Source organism: Channa argus, chromosome 21, assembly GCF_033026475.1.
Source record: "Channa argus isolate prfri chromosome 21, Channa argus male v1.0, whole genome shotgun sequence".
NCBI classification, from domain to species: Eukaryota; Metazoa; Chordata; class Actinopteri; order Anabantiformes; family Channidae; genus Channa; species Channa argus.
In genome coordinates this window covers 15,141,621-15,157,973 of record NC_090217.1, presented here as the reverse complement: position 1 = coordinate 15,157,973, position 16,353 = coordinate 15,141,621, and the positions used below count along the sequence as shown (strand labels likewise).

Here is a 16,353-nt window from a genome sequence, read left to right as displayed (position 1 = left end):
TCTGACAGATCTGAGTGTCAGATATGGTGACTCCCGAAATTCGAGACACTCATTATCATATAGTAGATCCTGCTGGATGAGTAGTGTGTGCGTGTGTGTGTGTGTGTGTGTGTGTGTGCGTGTATAGCCCTTTGTTTAGCATCTTAGATCTTGTCAGCATCAGGCTCTTTCATGTTAGTCACTGTGTTTTTGTGCCCATGAATACATTCAGAGACACCATTTCTATTGAATAAAAGCAACTGAAGTCTCCTTTCATACAACAAGACAATTTCTAGGCACAAACCTCTGTTCTGGTATAATAATAATAAGTTTTACTGTAATCTGAGATACTAATTTAATACATGACACCAGGCATTACCAATTCACAGCTATGCAGGTAAAATCCACCATAAAAAATCCAAACACTGTTTTCCAAAGTGGCTGTATATACAAATATAGTATATAAACTTACTGTGGTCAGTCATTAAAATTTTTTTCAAATTGTTGAAATATTTGACAAATAAATTGTAACAATAGTGGTATAAGTTTAAAATAAGGATGTAATACATTTATTAGCTTGGGACTGTAATTATAATTTTTTAATTAAACAATATTTACAATAATATATTTTTTGGAGAGCAAATTAGGAATCAGCTAAATGTGGGATTGTTCTTTTTTCCTCTTGACTTTCTGTAACCTTTTAATTTTCATAAGCAAGTTGATCTATTAAATGTACAGTAGATTTTTTGTATTTTTTTTTCATCAAAATCTAAATGTTGGGAAAAACTATAGCATGGTGTTTCTGTGTAGAGACTTGGTTTGACTTGCCCTTGTTCAGGGGGGGGGGTCTTGTGTGGATCAAACCTTAAGGCTTGTAGGTGCAGCTGTGTTAGTTTAACCGAGATGGGAAAACACACTGGACACACATTAACAAAAGTCTTTACACACATACACATACTTTTACTTTACTCACCTTTTTGTCTTCATTCTCTTCCCTCTTGGTCGTCTGTCCTCCCCCTCACATACCTGCTCCTGTTGTAGTTTCTGTTCAGTGTTTTCCTTCATTTATTTATTTGTGCTTACCTGTTTTTTGTATCTCCTGTTCTCTGATTCCCCGTGCACTCTACTTCTTTCTCGTCTCACACCCCTTCCCTTGAGAGTAAGGGGTGAATTGAAGAAATCGACTTGTTGTGGTAAAAAAGCAGCATCAGGTGTAAATGGTTTCTGTCTTGACCAGATTAATAGCTTGATGCCTTCTGTTTGCTTCTGAGGTTTTTCTTGAATTTTCAAAACATCTTTCCTCTTTCTTTTGATGTGCTATATACATGTAGATGTGGTCTATGTACATCATTAGGTGAATGTACATAGATGCATGTAGATGATGTATGTAGATCATTCTGAATAAAATGTTAATTTTATTATAGTTCATTTGTATCAAAAATTACAAATTGGGTTATTTTCATCTTGACCACTTCTTTTCATCTTGACCAGCTGACATAAGTATTTACATTGAATCACATTTTGCACTTGCACATTAATTTTTTCAGAACTGCACTACCTCACCGGGAACTGCACTACCTCACCTTTATTGCCTTATTGCTCTTTGTATTTTAGTTTATTTCTATTATTCTTCCTATTTTTATTTTACTTTACTGAATGACATTTAGTGTGGACGGCAAAGTAAGAATTTCATTTTGCAGGGAAACATGCTTTCTGTCTGTGCATATGACAATAAACACTTTGAATCTTGAATCTTGAATCGTAAATAAACTCAAAACCCACGCAGCTAAATATAAGAATACACAGTTGAAAATGATTGAGTAAATGTCTTTAAAACTTGAAATTAGTTTTTTTTTTTCCTTGATGGAATGTTCAGAAGGGGAGCTGGAGAGAGGGGGAAAAGCACAAATCAAGGAGGAAAACACAAAATATGGATTTTGTAAATCAACCTTGCAGATTTAAAAGAAAAATCTCCTTTGAATTTGAGGGACAGAGGAACATTGGTAGCATTGGGAGACTTTATTCTTGGAATATTGTTAAAAAAACCAAGTGTAACACAGAGATATGAAAAGTAATTTCCATATTTAATCATCAACATTTTTACTCCTTAACTGGATGCAAGTGGGTGGATTTATATGTGTATTTATTGGTTTGAAGACAGGAAAGTCTGGCTTCAGGGGATTTTTTTCTTAATATTTTTCCTCTAACCTGTCAGCTACTTGTTGCTATGGTAGCAATCTATCAGAAAAGGAAGTGTGTGTGTGTGTGTGTGTGTGTGTGTATTTGCTAGTCTATGTGTTATGATGTTCAAGGATGGTGCTGATGGGGCCACTCGACAAGCACTTTCATACAGAATGTATCCAAAGAAGCGTATGCGGAATAGGCTGTATCCTCTATAATACACACACACAGCCAAGTCAAGATGGTCTTTTACTTTACACTGTCAGCTTTAACTTAAAGGTTTCCTCCGAAATATTGAATGAGCTCTGGGACTTAAATTACTGTACTGCTTTTCCAGGGATGTTATCAATAATCTAGCCAATATAACTGGTAATACACTGGTTAGGAAACAATATGTTTTTGAAGCCCTTACATGTGGTAACAATTTCGGATGAGCAAGGTGTGACAGGTCACCAATTCGTCACCAATAAGAGTTGTTTTCCCATAGACTAATGCGTCTGCACCCACATTTGCAATTTGCATGCAGTTTCAGGAGAAAGGGACAAATAAAGTGAAATGCAGTTGGACTACAATCTGCTAATCAGGTTAGTTAGCAATATAGGTCTATAAATATCTGTGCAATATTCAGTGATTTATTGATTTTTAAGCAGGTACAGTTAACAGCCCGTAGGTGGGTTTTCTCCGGTTGACTTCAGTACACTGAGAGAGATGGAGCTGTAGAGCACTACTACTGTGCATGTAGTAAACCGTGACTGCTGCAATGTGACCACAGGTATAATGAGTTCTGTCTGCACTGTCTGCGGTCAATTCTTTCATCAATGACAAAACCCCCTCTATTAGTCTAATTGCTACTGTACTGTCTGCTGTCTTTTCTTCTCTATAATGTCTTTGTGGTCTGTTTTTTTTTTTTTTTTGCATGATGTCATACTTTTGTCTTTTGTAGTTGTCATGTTATCTCCTGGTTTTATGTTTGGATTTCGGCATTGACTACAATAATAAAAAAACAAAATCTAAACAAAAACTACTTGAGCCTCATATTGTGTGACACTTTTCATTGAAAAATAAATACATCTCACTATGAATGTTTTGGACTGTGAACACTGAACTACAATTTAATGGTTTGGTTGTTGATTGTTTTATGAAAAGCTTATAATGTCTAGCTTTGTGATTTCTACCTAAAATGGTTTCAGTTTTACATTAAACTTTGGATTACTGCCAAACACCAAATTAACAAACTAGTTGAATTTGGGTTAAAAACAAAACTCAAACACTTTCCCGCCCCCAAGCAGAAATAAACCAAATGCCTGTTTAATCATGTGTGAGCAGTTCCAGTTATTCCATCTGCTCTGACCTGATTGTCTTTACACAAATTAGTTTAATGTCTAATGATGCATTTCTATTGTCCAGTCCTGACCAACTCAATAAGCCATGACTCTACATAGTTGCTTGCGATAAAATGTTGACATGGATTATCTGATCCCATATTTAAAAATGTCTTTATTTTCCCCTAAAAATCAAATTTGATCCTTACTATCACTTTTGATAACAGATTATCTTTTTTTAAATTTTGTTTTGCAAAATTCTCTACTGTAACTTCAGAAAGATTTTTCTGCCCGATAAATGATTAGGTTTTCTCTTTGATACCTGCTTGAATATGGCTTGATGAAAATACATAAACATAATATGTCAGTAGACATAATTGCAAAAATTAGACATGTTGTCATGAATACAATCACACACACACACACACACCATGTCAGTAAGTTTTATACAATTCATCCAAACCCCATTCACAACATTTTTTCACACACACCAGTAAATATCACCGAATATGAGACATGAACTCATGCATTAACAATGCAGAAGTGTGACCTGAGGCCAACCAGTCATGTTTGACCTACTGTTTGACCATCTGCCTTGTTAGAGCCATACTTACTGTAACAGATGGTGTCCTGTTTGTAACAGCAGTGCACATTTGTAAACTGCACAGTACAGGTACAGTAAAGGGGTTATGCAAAGTATTTCAACATCCATAAATTATGAGTTCATTAAAGGTTTTTCTAAGGCACCAGCCTAAGCCAGAATATTACAATGTAAGGGAAAACCGCTTGACGGCTTTTACAAAAGGGCTGCAACGGGCTGCTGTTTTACCATGAAACGCTTTTCGGGTTGGCATTTTCTCTTCGTCTCTATCTTATATATCCGCTCTCTCAATCACAGGTGCCCTGAACCAGCATAACTGGGGTAAGAAGTACCCTCTGTGTAATGGTGCCAGGCAGTCTCCCGTGGACATTGATGAAACGTTTACCCAGGTCAGGCTGCAGTTTCAAAACCTACAGCTAGAGGGCTGGAACAAACTGACAACAGAGTCCAGCACCATTCACAACAATGGGAAGACAGGTACATTCCTCTACATTATATATATATAAAAAAAACCTGAAGTATCACATATACATAAGTATTAAAACCCTTTACTTCCCACACCTTGACAGGGGGATTTGCTAGCATTCTTCTTTATATATTTCTCATGCCCATTTAGGTTGGATGGGGACTGTTGGTGCACAGCCATTTTCAGGTCTCTCCAGAGATGTTCAATAGGGTTTAAGTCACTGGGCCACTCTAGGACATTTGCAGAGTTTCCCTGAGCCACTCCCTGGTTGTCTTGGCTGTGTGCTTAGGATTTTGGTCATGTTGGAAGGTGACCCTTTGGTCTAGTGTAAGGTCCTGTGTGCTGGGTAACTGATTTTCATTGAGCATATTTCTCCACTTTACTCCATTCAGCCTTCCCTCAACCTTGATCATACTCCCAGTCCCTGCAGCATGATGCTGCGGGGGAGATGGTATATGGTGGGTGATGAGCGGTGCCTGGTTTCCTCCAGATATAATGCTTAGAATTAAAGCCAAACAATTACATCTGTTTTATCTTGTTCCGCACAGTGTAGGAGTCCTTCCGTTTTTTTTTTTTTATTGGAAACCAAGCAGGCTTTCATGTGCCTAGAATGAAGAGATGCTTCTGTCCAGCCACTCTGCCATTAAGCCCAGATAGGAAGTTTGTCCCACCTTTACACAGGGTCTCTGGAGCTCAGTCAGAGTGACCATTAGGTTCTTTGTCCCTTCTCTTACTAAGACCCTTCTCCCCCAGTTGTTAAGTTTAGCTGTGTGACCAGATCTTGGAACAGTCCTGGTTTAAGCTTCTTCCATTTTGATTTATAGAGGCCACTGCGCTTATGGGAAACTGAAGTGCAGCAGAAATGTTTGGTAGCTTCCCCAGAGCTGTGCCTTGCAATTATCTTGTTTCTGTAGTCTGCAGGCAGTTCCTTTGACCTCATGGCTTTTGTTCTGATAAAGTCTGCATTTTCAGCTGTGAGGCCTTCTATAGAGAGGTGTGTGCCTTTCCAAATCATGTCCAATCAATTTAATTTACCACAGCTGGACTCCAGTCAAGGTGTAGAAACATCAATGATGAAGACAAATGGGAGGCATGTGAATTATATTTAAACTTTTGTTGCAAATGGTCTGAATACTTATCTACATATAATATTTCAGGTTTTCCTTTTTACAAAATTTTCAGATATTTCAAAAATTGTGTGTTTTCATTATGGGGTACTGAGTGTAGATTAATCAGGGGAAACATGAATTATGAATAAACTAATGAAGTATCAGACTGAAATATAACAAAATTGAAAAAAGTCAAAGGAGTCTGAAATCTGAATGCACTGAGTATCTGAATGCACTTTAAACCAAGAGCATATCAAAGCAGCAGCCAAAGACGCACAGTACAGTACATGTACAATAGTAGATGATTTTGACATCCTAACAACATCTTAATCCCTAGATGTGGGGAGAAGCTTAACTTTCCAGATCCAGATAAAACTCAGAGTTAAATGAAGGAGTGAAGAAGGAAGGATTAGTAGAGAATCAGTCAGACAATGGGGAAAGAGAAATGAGCGAGAGAGCAAGTAATTGAGAGAAGTACCCAGAGGGTCAGCAGTACCGAGAGAGAAGTAAGATCAATGTCAAGAGGCAGAGATGAAACTGAGTGACAGAAAAAATGCAACAAAAGCGCAAGAGGAGATTTCTATAAAGAGAACAGGAGCAGGTGAAAGAAATAAGGATGATGGGACAGTGACTGGAAATGCAGCATGTGGAGAGATGTCTGGCATGATAAGCAAATGAAAGCTGTCTGAGCTATCGTCACCATCTTTTGAACAGTGCCTGGGCTGTGTTTGCCCATCTCAGTCTGTGCACATCTGTATGCTAATGGGACTAGAATTAATCTCCTCTGAGGAAATTGCGTTAAAGCTGATTATTGCATAAGTGGCATGATGTTATAAGAGAACTTGATGCCCTGCACAGTCACACTTACCACTCACTAGAAAGGAAGTGAATATAAAGAGGACACTAGTCAGAATGACAAAGGAACCAAGCTAAATCTTGTCCTGTCAGTCATGAAAAGTCCCCAGACATACTCCTGACAGATACATTTTGTTATGCAAATCAGTCCCTCTAGGATTTTGGAGACTTTATTGTGATTGTTGCAGCCAAAAATCCCTAAACTTAGCTTTTCTTTAAAAAAACTATCAGTGACTTTTTCTGTATTCCGCCACAACTTTTCAAAGTAGTTTACTACTGTTTTGTGTAAACATCATGAAATGACCTTAGGTGGGCTTTAGTACTAAGTTACAGGAGTAGCTGGTTGCAGACTTCTTCTGCATATTAGTGGCTTCTTAGAGCCCACAAAATTAAATACATTATCTTGGAAATCATATGTTTTTTCTCTTATCATCATTAAAGGACTCATTTGCCTTTGTGCACAGGTTTTAACTTTAATAAAGTATAATAACAGAGCATTATATTCAGTCATTAGCTGCAGAGTGGAGGTCAGATGGAGTGATCCCGGAGTGACTGAAGTTAAGATCTCAGCAACAGATCTTAACTTATTAATAATACATTACTTTATTTAAAATAGTACCAGTAGGGAGAACAACAAAACCCCTCCAGCAAAGAGCAGCTGCAAAGAATAATCAGAGAAGGAAAGCAGAACATGTCTCTACAGATTTGTGCAAGACTGGCATCATTTGTGCTCAGGACGATCAGCTCCATCGTCAAAAATAAATTCAGGCATACACGATAAAAAAAAGAAATCACATTTAAATACACATTAAAAAATTGCACTTTGCAATTTAACTCATAATTTGCTTGTGTTTTTGGTCTTTTCAGCGGGGTTTAAAATTCTTCATAATAGTGAAGCATAAGTAAGTCTGTGTGTTTTAGTGGTCATTGATCTGGAAGAGGAGTTTTTCGTGAGTGGAGGAGGACTGAGCTCCAGGTTCCGTGCTGGTAGAATCACCTTCCACTGGGGACGCTGCAATGCGACATCAGATGGGTCTGAACACAGCCTGAATGGGATGAAATACCCTCTGGAGGTAAAGGAATAAGGCATGTTTGTGTAGCCTGTAATACATGTACTGTCCATGATCACCTACAGTACTTGTTTCTTGCTTATTCAGATGCAGATCTACTGTTACAATCCAGATGACTTTCATAGTCTGGATGAGGCGATCAAGCAAGGAGGGAGGATCTCTGCTGTGGCTGTGCTCTTTGAGGTAGCTGAATTTGTTGACCTTTAGGGATCAATCTGTTCCTCCTCAAATAAACTACAAGCAGTTTTGTTTAGGCCTGTCCATGAAATGCCAAACAGAAGATTGTGTTCTTCTCTGCAGATCAGCCAGGAAGACAACGAGAACTTGAATCCTGTGATAGACGCTATCAACACTGTGAGCAGGTTTGGTACGTCACTTCTACATAATTGTGCATCACCGCTTGGTAATAATTAACCTGTAGCTGAAAATTTTCAAATGGATCTGGATTAACATGCCCTGCTCTGTTAATGATAAGGATTATGTTTGTAAAGCCACACACTGAACACTGTACAAACCTAAACTAACTGTTATAAAGACAGATGAAGAAAAAAAAACTGTGTATTTTAGTCTCCTTTTCAACCCAACTAGTACCTATAATTATAAGAAGCTAAAATACTTTATGTATAGTTTTACCAAAAGAATTATTAGATCTAAACCGTTTGTAAAAGAAGTGGCCTTTCAGCAAGCAAAGGAAAAAAGTAAAATGGTATGTTTAGGAAAAATCTTTCAGTCAAAAATGTGTTATTTGTTGTGGCATTGCATTACTCACTGGGAGTACTCACTTTTTGTCTTCAGGTAAAAGCAGGTCTATAGAGGCTTTCAATTTGCGCTCCTTCCTGCCTAATAACACCGATAAATATTACATCTACAATGGCTCACTGACTGCTCCTCCCTGCTCTGAAGTGGTGGAATGGATAGTCTTTAAACACACGGTGGCCATATCGGAAACACAGGTCAGTAACGTTTATTACCACCCACTGTCACAAATGCCTGTTTCTTTCTAAACATTTCAGTAGGTATGAATAAAGAAAATCCACTCTTATAATTCTTATTAATAATATCCTTCATGAAAAAGCTTGAAATCAGTAAAAGCTGATGCAGTTCTGTGTCTGTTTAGAGGTCACAAGCTTTATTAAAATTTTAACACTGTTTGTATTGTAGATGCATGTTGCCATTGTCATAAGCTTCGAAATTACAGATGCTCATTTAAAAATCGCGAAAACTATCAACACTGGTCTTGGACACACTGCTTCTCTAAAAAGTAACGCCATGGCTGCCTTCACTCGTGTCTGGTTGTACTTTGTGGCTGGTCAGGTCAGCTGTCTTTGACATCTTGCAACAAAATGTAAACAAAATGTCACAGTGAGGTGATGCAGTGGGACAGGTTTAGTCAAAATGTGAATGTGAACAGAATAGGGCTTCTGCACCCGCATGATCTGGTAATAAACGGGCCTGTCATGCAGCAACAACAACAGCAACAAAAGATGACACTTTAAGGTTACTGCAGTTTTATTGCAGGCTATAAATGTTTAAAGGCCTCTAACGAGTGGTGACTTTGGATGAAATCATTCGTGTAGTATTCATCAGTTATGTAGCAGAATAGTGGAAAGTGAATGAGTTTATGGTTCTATGTATTCACACGTTTGTGTAAGGGAGTCAACACACTTTTTGATTTTTTCAGTTGCCAATTTCGTTCTGTCCCCCCCTTATTCTCTCTCTGATCTCTGTGGCTGCATCGGTCTGTCTCTCCATCACCAGTTAGAGGTGTTTTGTGAGGTGATGACCATGGAGCAGGCTGGTTACGTGATGCTGACGGACTACCTGCAGAACAACTTCAGGGAGCAGCAGCAGCAGTTTATGGGTCAAGTGTTTGCATCTTACACCGGAGTGGAGGATGTGCTCACACCGAGTACGTCATCAGGCACCAAACCACACACACACTTTCTGCTCATTGGTTTTTACCTCATTTAACTTTTCATACACATCTTAGCTTTACTTGTCAATCCCCAGGAAGATCTGCTTTTCACACTGATGGAAAGTAACTCAGTACATTTACCCACAAACTTTACTTAAGCAAATGACTTACAAATTACTAACTTATGCAAATATGCTAATTAATTAACTGCAAGTACGATATTTCTATTTGAATGGAGAAATATCGCAATTGAATTCATTCAGTTAATTGTAGACAAAATATACAATTGTTTAGCAAAATAAGAACAGCTCCATCATCTTTATATGTGGTAAAAAATCTTGAAATTAAAAATTTGTAATTGAATTGACTGTGTTCATACCCCTTAACTTTTTCCGAATTTTTACGTTCCCATGCCACCAAGCTCAGTTTGATGGCATCCTTGAAACTAAAATGTACAAGTACAATAAGTTACAAAACAGACCAGAAAGTGAGATTTGTACTCAGATTATGGGCTAAGAAGGTAGGATTGATCAAAAGTGCTGCTAACTCCCCTGTGATACAACTTTTTGTGCTGTGAAAAATCCTTGAGAGCTTTAAATATTTCACCAGTTTAATTTAAACCACGTATTGAGCAGCATGGCGGAGAAAATTGTCCCCAACCCCGTTTGGAAATCAATGTATGGAAATATGAAATATTACTCTTTTCCATGACCCCCATCAGTTTCATCTGTAGCTGTATCTCTGTCCTCCAAGGTCAGAATCATCATCATCATGATCATTGAAAGATATCATTCATGATGCTCTCCATCTCTGTGAAGTCGACCCTCGAGCAAAGCGGGTTTTTTTGGGTTGCCAGGGAGCTCGACTTTGTAGTTCAGCACCCCTGTTCCTTAGCACAGGCAATTTATTTTTCAGCTCTTTTTGAAATTGAAATAAAGTATTCAGAAATTCAGAAAAGAGCCTTTTTGCTTGTAACAAATTCATGCACCCAGACAGACACACACCCACACCCACACACACCTTCCACTTATTGCCACACTCACCTCCTTAGCTCGGCTTTATAAAATTTATTTTTATCTATTTTGGTTTTCTGTGTGGTCTATTAAAGCAGCAGCTGTGAACTTAAATGCCCTGTTTAGATTTGGATTTTGGACCGTTTCAGTCACATTTTTAAACGTCCTTTTGGTCAAATTTTACGTGTCTCACCCACACAAATGAATTAGAATTAAACATCAGTCCAAACCTTCTTTCTTTCAATTGTCTCTAGCCTGCAGCTCAGAGCCAGAAAATGTTCAGGCTGATGCCCAGAATGACACAACCATCGTAGTGACATGGGAGCGTCCCCGTGTGGTTTATGACACAACCATCAACTGGTACACAGTCACCTACCAGAGACTCCAGGGCCAAGACCAAGAAAAGCAAGAGTACAGGACCGATGGAGACCAGGACGTGGTATGAAATATCTCTTGACAAAAACAGCACCCACATGTACGCGTATCATCTACAGTCTAAGTCATTCCTCTTTCTCTTGAGTTGGATATTTGGATGTAAAATGCTGGAATTTTATTTAACCTCATTTAATCTGTTACTCTCAGGATGTAGAAAGTTGAAAGAAATGTCAAAGCACAAATATTTCAGTGTGTTTCCCAACCAGGGGTCCTTGTTACCCTGGAGGTTCTTCTGCAGTCATCTAAGTGGAGGATAAAACACTAAAATATAGAAATTATGGTTTTGAAAAGCATCCACATAATTATAATAACCTCGTTTTTTAAATAGTGTTAAAAAGCTTTAAGGTTCAAATTAAATTAAAATAAACACATTTAGGATGCTGGTAGTAGGGTTGGTGATTGGGAGCAATTCAAGTAACTTAAACTCTGTTACTTGATAGGGGGCCATTATCCCCAGCCTGCTGGGCAACAGCAGCTACGTGGTTCAGGTGGTGGCTGTTTGTACCAATGGACTCCGAGGACGATGGAGTGACCAGATTATAGTGGACATGCCGTTAGAAGACCCTGGTACAAACACACATAAACTTCCATTTTAATTGTCACATTCATTTAAACCTAATTGTAAGTGTTTATTTTTTTCCCTCTCTTTAGAAAGTGATTCAGATCCTGACTTGGTCAAAAAAGATCTTGAAGTCGCCAGGGAGGTAGGACACACTTTGTCTCTGGTGTTTCACCTTACACCTCCCTGCATGTTTCATTTTGCTGAGTTACATTGTGAAGCTGAAGCTTGACCTGTGTTCAGTCATATACCGAAGAGGCTAAGTATTATGTAAATGATTGTGTAATTGTGTTAGTAGAGGCTTCTCACTGAGCGTGTGAGAGCCTCACATAAAGTTATTTTCCAGCCTACTACTATGTTACTCACTGATTAAAATTATTTTTCACAATTCCTTAGTTTTAAGTTTTCAGTTATAAACAAGACAAAATTACCACTATTGTGACTTTGTTGCAATGTTTATATTGACTAAAGTATTTATAAAAAGGATGGTGTGGAAGAGTGCATTAATGTAATGCATTAATATAATGCTCCTCAGCACAACTATTGTCACCTTTTTGACAGGTTCACTTAAATACTGAGAAATCATAACCTTGGAAAAGTAGAATTTATGCCAGAGCTGCTGTATTGGATTGCATAATATTGTACAGGTGCACTTAATGAAGTGGCCATAGACTGTATATTTATTATTATCATTAATTTACATAAAATGTTAGTATGGAGGCTGCTACTATGCGCACTCCTCCAGAACTTGCTTACTTACTAAACTATATTACAAAACAGGCTAAACGTGCATCCGGTGGCTGTTGTTTTAATATACAGTATTTATAACAATTAGCTATTAGACAAACTCACTAGTTTAACCCATATTCGTGATCACACCAGGCAGAGCTGACATTACCATTTAACATTTATGCTTGTGTGTTGGGTATGTTAATGACATTAATAACATTAGTCTTGTGCCTAGTGTTAAAGTAAAAGAGTTGTCCACCCAAGTGTCTCACATCAGCAGGACTCTCAAACAAATTATATATATATGTATTTTGTATACATCCGAAAGTCTGAGACCATCTTTACACAGTAGTACTTTCCTCTTCCCGGTAGGTGTTACCTAAAGCCAAATTGGAGAAACCTGAGGACAATAATCAAGTGGATTTGTCTCTAGAGGACCATAGCCCAGTGGAGGAGATCCCAGTAGAGCAGACCAGAGTTTACCAGAACCAACCAACACATCACCTTAACCAGCCCAGAGACCAAACCCACACCCTTCCAACCCCAAAGGCCCCATCTGACTCTTCCGTTTCACATAAAAGTCAACTAAACCAAAACGTGATAAAGAAACCCGGCCGAAACGGGACTAAACCAGAGGATATGAGTCAGAACTGGATTGACGAGGTCCAGAGGATCCCAACACACCGGGCATTAACTAATACAGGATTCGATAGCAATGGTGCGGTCTGGGTAACTGAGGTAACTGACCAGCCAGGCTTCCTGTTTCCAGTTGCTAGGACCACGACCCTGCCGACGAATCGTCGACAAATCACAGAAGAGGCTTCTTTAATAGAATTGGTACGTGACTTTTTTTTCTTCTTTTAAATCATTCTATTTCTGTTGTATTTTGTAAATCAAAAAAAAAAAAAAACTTCAGGTAATGTGATGTAATGCAATGCAATATAAGTTCCAAATACTAAAATTCTAAATCAACATTATCCAAAGATTTGTCCAAGATTCTTGTTGTTTCTTCACCCAGTACCCTATTTAATAGCCACTTGTCCCCCTGTATTTTCACTTCATAGTCAAAGGACCTCAGTCCACCAGACCAAGCAAGTGAAAGTGGAATCCCATCTCCACAGTCAGAACTGTACACCCCTCCTGTGGAGGACATTCAAGTCACAGATATCTTCTATGAAGACATGTTCCACAGCTCTCTACTGGAAACCACCACCTCCACTGCAACAGTGTCTGCTGCCACTCTAGTGCCAGGTCAAATTTACCAGTAACAGCTTTTGCTTTTTGTGCAGTGCCTAAAGCTGAGCTTATCATTTTTTAAACACGATGTACTCTGCTCTTTAGCTCAGGGAAGACCGTGCTCCACCATTACCGTGCTCATGATGTGATATGTTTTAACATCACCACACATTAGATTACATCATAGCATCTCAGATCATGTCACATTATATCAGGTAGGATTGCATCATGACTTCTTTGTGTCCATTTTGTCCCTCAGCTAGTAAAATGGATAAAGATTCCCGTCTGTCCAGTGACGTCCCTGTAAAAAAACCTCTACCAGAAACCACGACTTCAGTTTCCTCGAACCCTTCCTCTCTCTGGATCACGGAAAGAATGGCAACTGCCAGCAACAGCCTCACCGATTCAGTCTACAAAACATTCACCACCTCTTCTCTCCTCAGGGTGCTGATGCACACAACCCAGCCCATGTTCAACGGTAAGGAAAAACAACCAAGAACTCTTTGTCCAGACGTAGATCACATACTGTTTACAATCATGTAACTTCCAGTTATGGTTACCAGTGTCTAAAAATACCTGGGACTTACAAGATTGCAGATTGGTAGAAATACTGTACATATTATCTGGTGGTGGGTAGAGAGGTGAACTTAATTATGGTGGTTGGTCGTCTTTCTCTTCTAATGGCCCACTGTGGTTATGCTGCAGTAATCACTGCTATGCTCTGTGATCATGGTGGTATGTGTTGTTGGGGTATGATGTTGATAATGGTGGTAATGGTGGCTAATGGTGATAATGATGATGCTCGAAAACAATAATGTGGTGTTTATGATGATTATAGTGATGATCAACCGCTTCCTTACTCTTTGAACTAGTTCATAAAAGATTCTTTTAGCATGTTGCTGCTCCACATGAGGTCAAATTTTTCTTGCTTTAGTTTAATCTTCTTGAATCCCCTCAAGCTTGGTGATTAGCAGCATCTACTTCTGGGAGCTGTTTATGTCCCCCTGGGTCTGCATTCCTTTGTTTGGCTCAATGGTGCACTCTGTTGGTGTGTTTTTCTTCTTCCTCTTCTTCTTCTTAAGGAAGGCAGACTTCCCTTCAATTTGAAGGTTTCCCTTTTTTTCATCTTTACCAGGATGCCATAAATCAGGCATCTATTCAATCCAAAGCACAACATATATTCTCTTTTTCTTTGCATTTTGCGTATGGCAGAAAGCTTTTGCTTGTAGACATTTGATTCTGTCTTAATTTCTGTCCTTAAGTCAAGCTGTCCACCATATGTGGAGAGTTCAGTTCTTACATCTTTTCTGATGCAAGAACACACTTTTTGAAAGGAATCACTTCAATGCTGTAGTTTCCTCGTAATGCAGTTTTTTCCAGACTTGACCATTTGACCACTTGGGCCTTTCTTTCAGCAAATAAACCAACGTCCACGTTTGAGTCCTCTGACTCAACAAACTCACCTAACAATCCCATAAGAGTGATTAACCCTGCAAAGGCTGCAGTATCTGTTGAAGGAGATTTTTTGAGTTTTAATACTCCATCTGTCAACCCCTTTAATGAATTCATCAGCCATTTTCGTCCTTCTCCTGACCTGCCTGAAGCTAAAAGGAGCGGCGTTGTGTTTCATAATGATGACAAGACAACTGAAGAGCACTTAATTGTCCAGCTACAAATGGATTCAGAACTCCATCAGAACTCTACCCCTTCAGTTTCTAAAGATCACTTAAGTGCTGCATACTCCCTTTCTCTGCTGCCTTATTATGACTCGAGTACAATCGAAGTATCGAAAACAAACACTGGTGAATTAAATACACCTCGTGCTCAGAGTGATGGTACGATTCAAGATGGTCAGAACATCTCACTACATCCAAACGATGTCAAGGAAGCCAGGACAGGTTTTACTGAAACCAGTTCAGCCACATCTTTCTTTGAATCTAAAGGTTTAGATTTGTCAGACAGCTTAACTGAAGACAGTGGTTCAGGCTTTAGCCTTCACAGCAACAGGCTGAATCAGGACTCTGACATTGTCACTACAATCAGCACTTACCTTTTTTTGACTTTTCCAGCTTTAACTGATGCTACAAAGAGTAAATCAACTGCGTTTGTGATGAGCACCGAAGTAGATAATGATAGGGATGGTCAAAGGAGCACAGGAGGTGGCAGAAAAGAGTTGGAAATGGAGGTAGAGAACTGGACGGAGGAGAATGAAAGTGAGTTAAGTGGTGACAAAGAAGAAAAGAGAAGCGCACAAGACACTGGAAATCAGACAGTGAGCAAAGTTGACGGAGAAGCAGATGACGATGTCCAACAGCTCAACAACACAGCAGGCTGTGACATGCTGAAAGAAGAAGAGAGAGAAACTGAAGATGAAACTGTAATAGGAAACATAATGTACACTGAGACTAGGACTGAGGCTGAAATTGAGACCAATTTAAGAGGTTTTAACTGGCCTGGGGACATCAGTGGTTCTGGAGAGGGAAGTGGAGATAGAGGGGTAGACGGTAAAGGACAGGAAAAGAAAGTCAGTGACGATAAAGAAAATATCAAAGACGTAGCTGAAACAGCAAGCGATGGCAAAGGTAGCAAAGAAGTTATAACTGGAAGGCAAGATGGTCTCCGGTTGTCTGCCAGTCGGGATACATCTAAAGTAGGTCTCCTGCTGTTAGGCAGCAATGAAGGAAAAAGCAGTGATGGTGAAGATAGACACGATGAACATGATCAAAACAAAGGCCTTGACGTACCAGTTGTTGAGGGTACCATAACGGGGGCGCACGCCGAAGGAGGTGGTAAAGAGGAAAGTGATGTAGCTGTAATTGGACAGAGTTTGCAGCGGTTTTCAAGTGTCGATGGGTTGTTGTTTGATCCTCCAAGTCCTGTCTT

The 16,353-nt window shown here is 39.0% G+C and overlaps 1 protein-coding gene across 3 annotated transcripts in view; it reads left to right on the top strand.

The window, feature by feature from the left end:
* ptprz1b (protein tyrosine phosphatase receptor type Z1b) overlaps nt 1-16,353 on the top strand; it is a 47,086-nt gene that overhangs the window by 20,964 nt on the left and 9,769 nt on the right. For 2 of the 3 annotated variants that reach the window (XM_067490281.1, XM_067490280.1), the window contains exons 3-14: nt 4,381-4,560; nt 7,435-7,586; nt 7,671-7,766; nt 7,884-7,950; nt 8,379-8,536; nt 9,342-9,492; nt 10,766-10,950; nt 11,387-11,513; nt 11,598-11,650; nt 12,607-13,071; nt 13,299-13,485; nt 13,730-13,948. In XM_067490281.1, coding sequence (XP_067346382.1) covers nt 4,381-4,560; nt 7,435-7,586; nt 7,671-7,766; nt 7,884-7,950; nt 8,379-8,536; nt 9,342-9,492; nt 10,766-10,950; nt 11,387-11,513; nt 11,598-11,650; nt 12,607-13,071; nt 13,299-13,485; nt 13,730-13,948 — 2,040 coding nt within the window. The remainder of the gene's footprint in view (nt 1-4,380; nt 4,561-7,434; nt 7,587-7,670; nt 7,767-7,883; nt 7,951-8,378; nt 8,537-9,341; nt 9,493-10,765; nt 10,951-11,386; nt 11,514-11,597; nt 11,651-12,606; nt 13,072-13,298; nt 13,486-13,729; nt 13,949-16,353) is intronic. The other variant, XM_067490283.1, reaches the window with a different exon arrangement.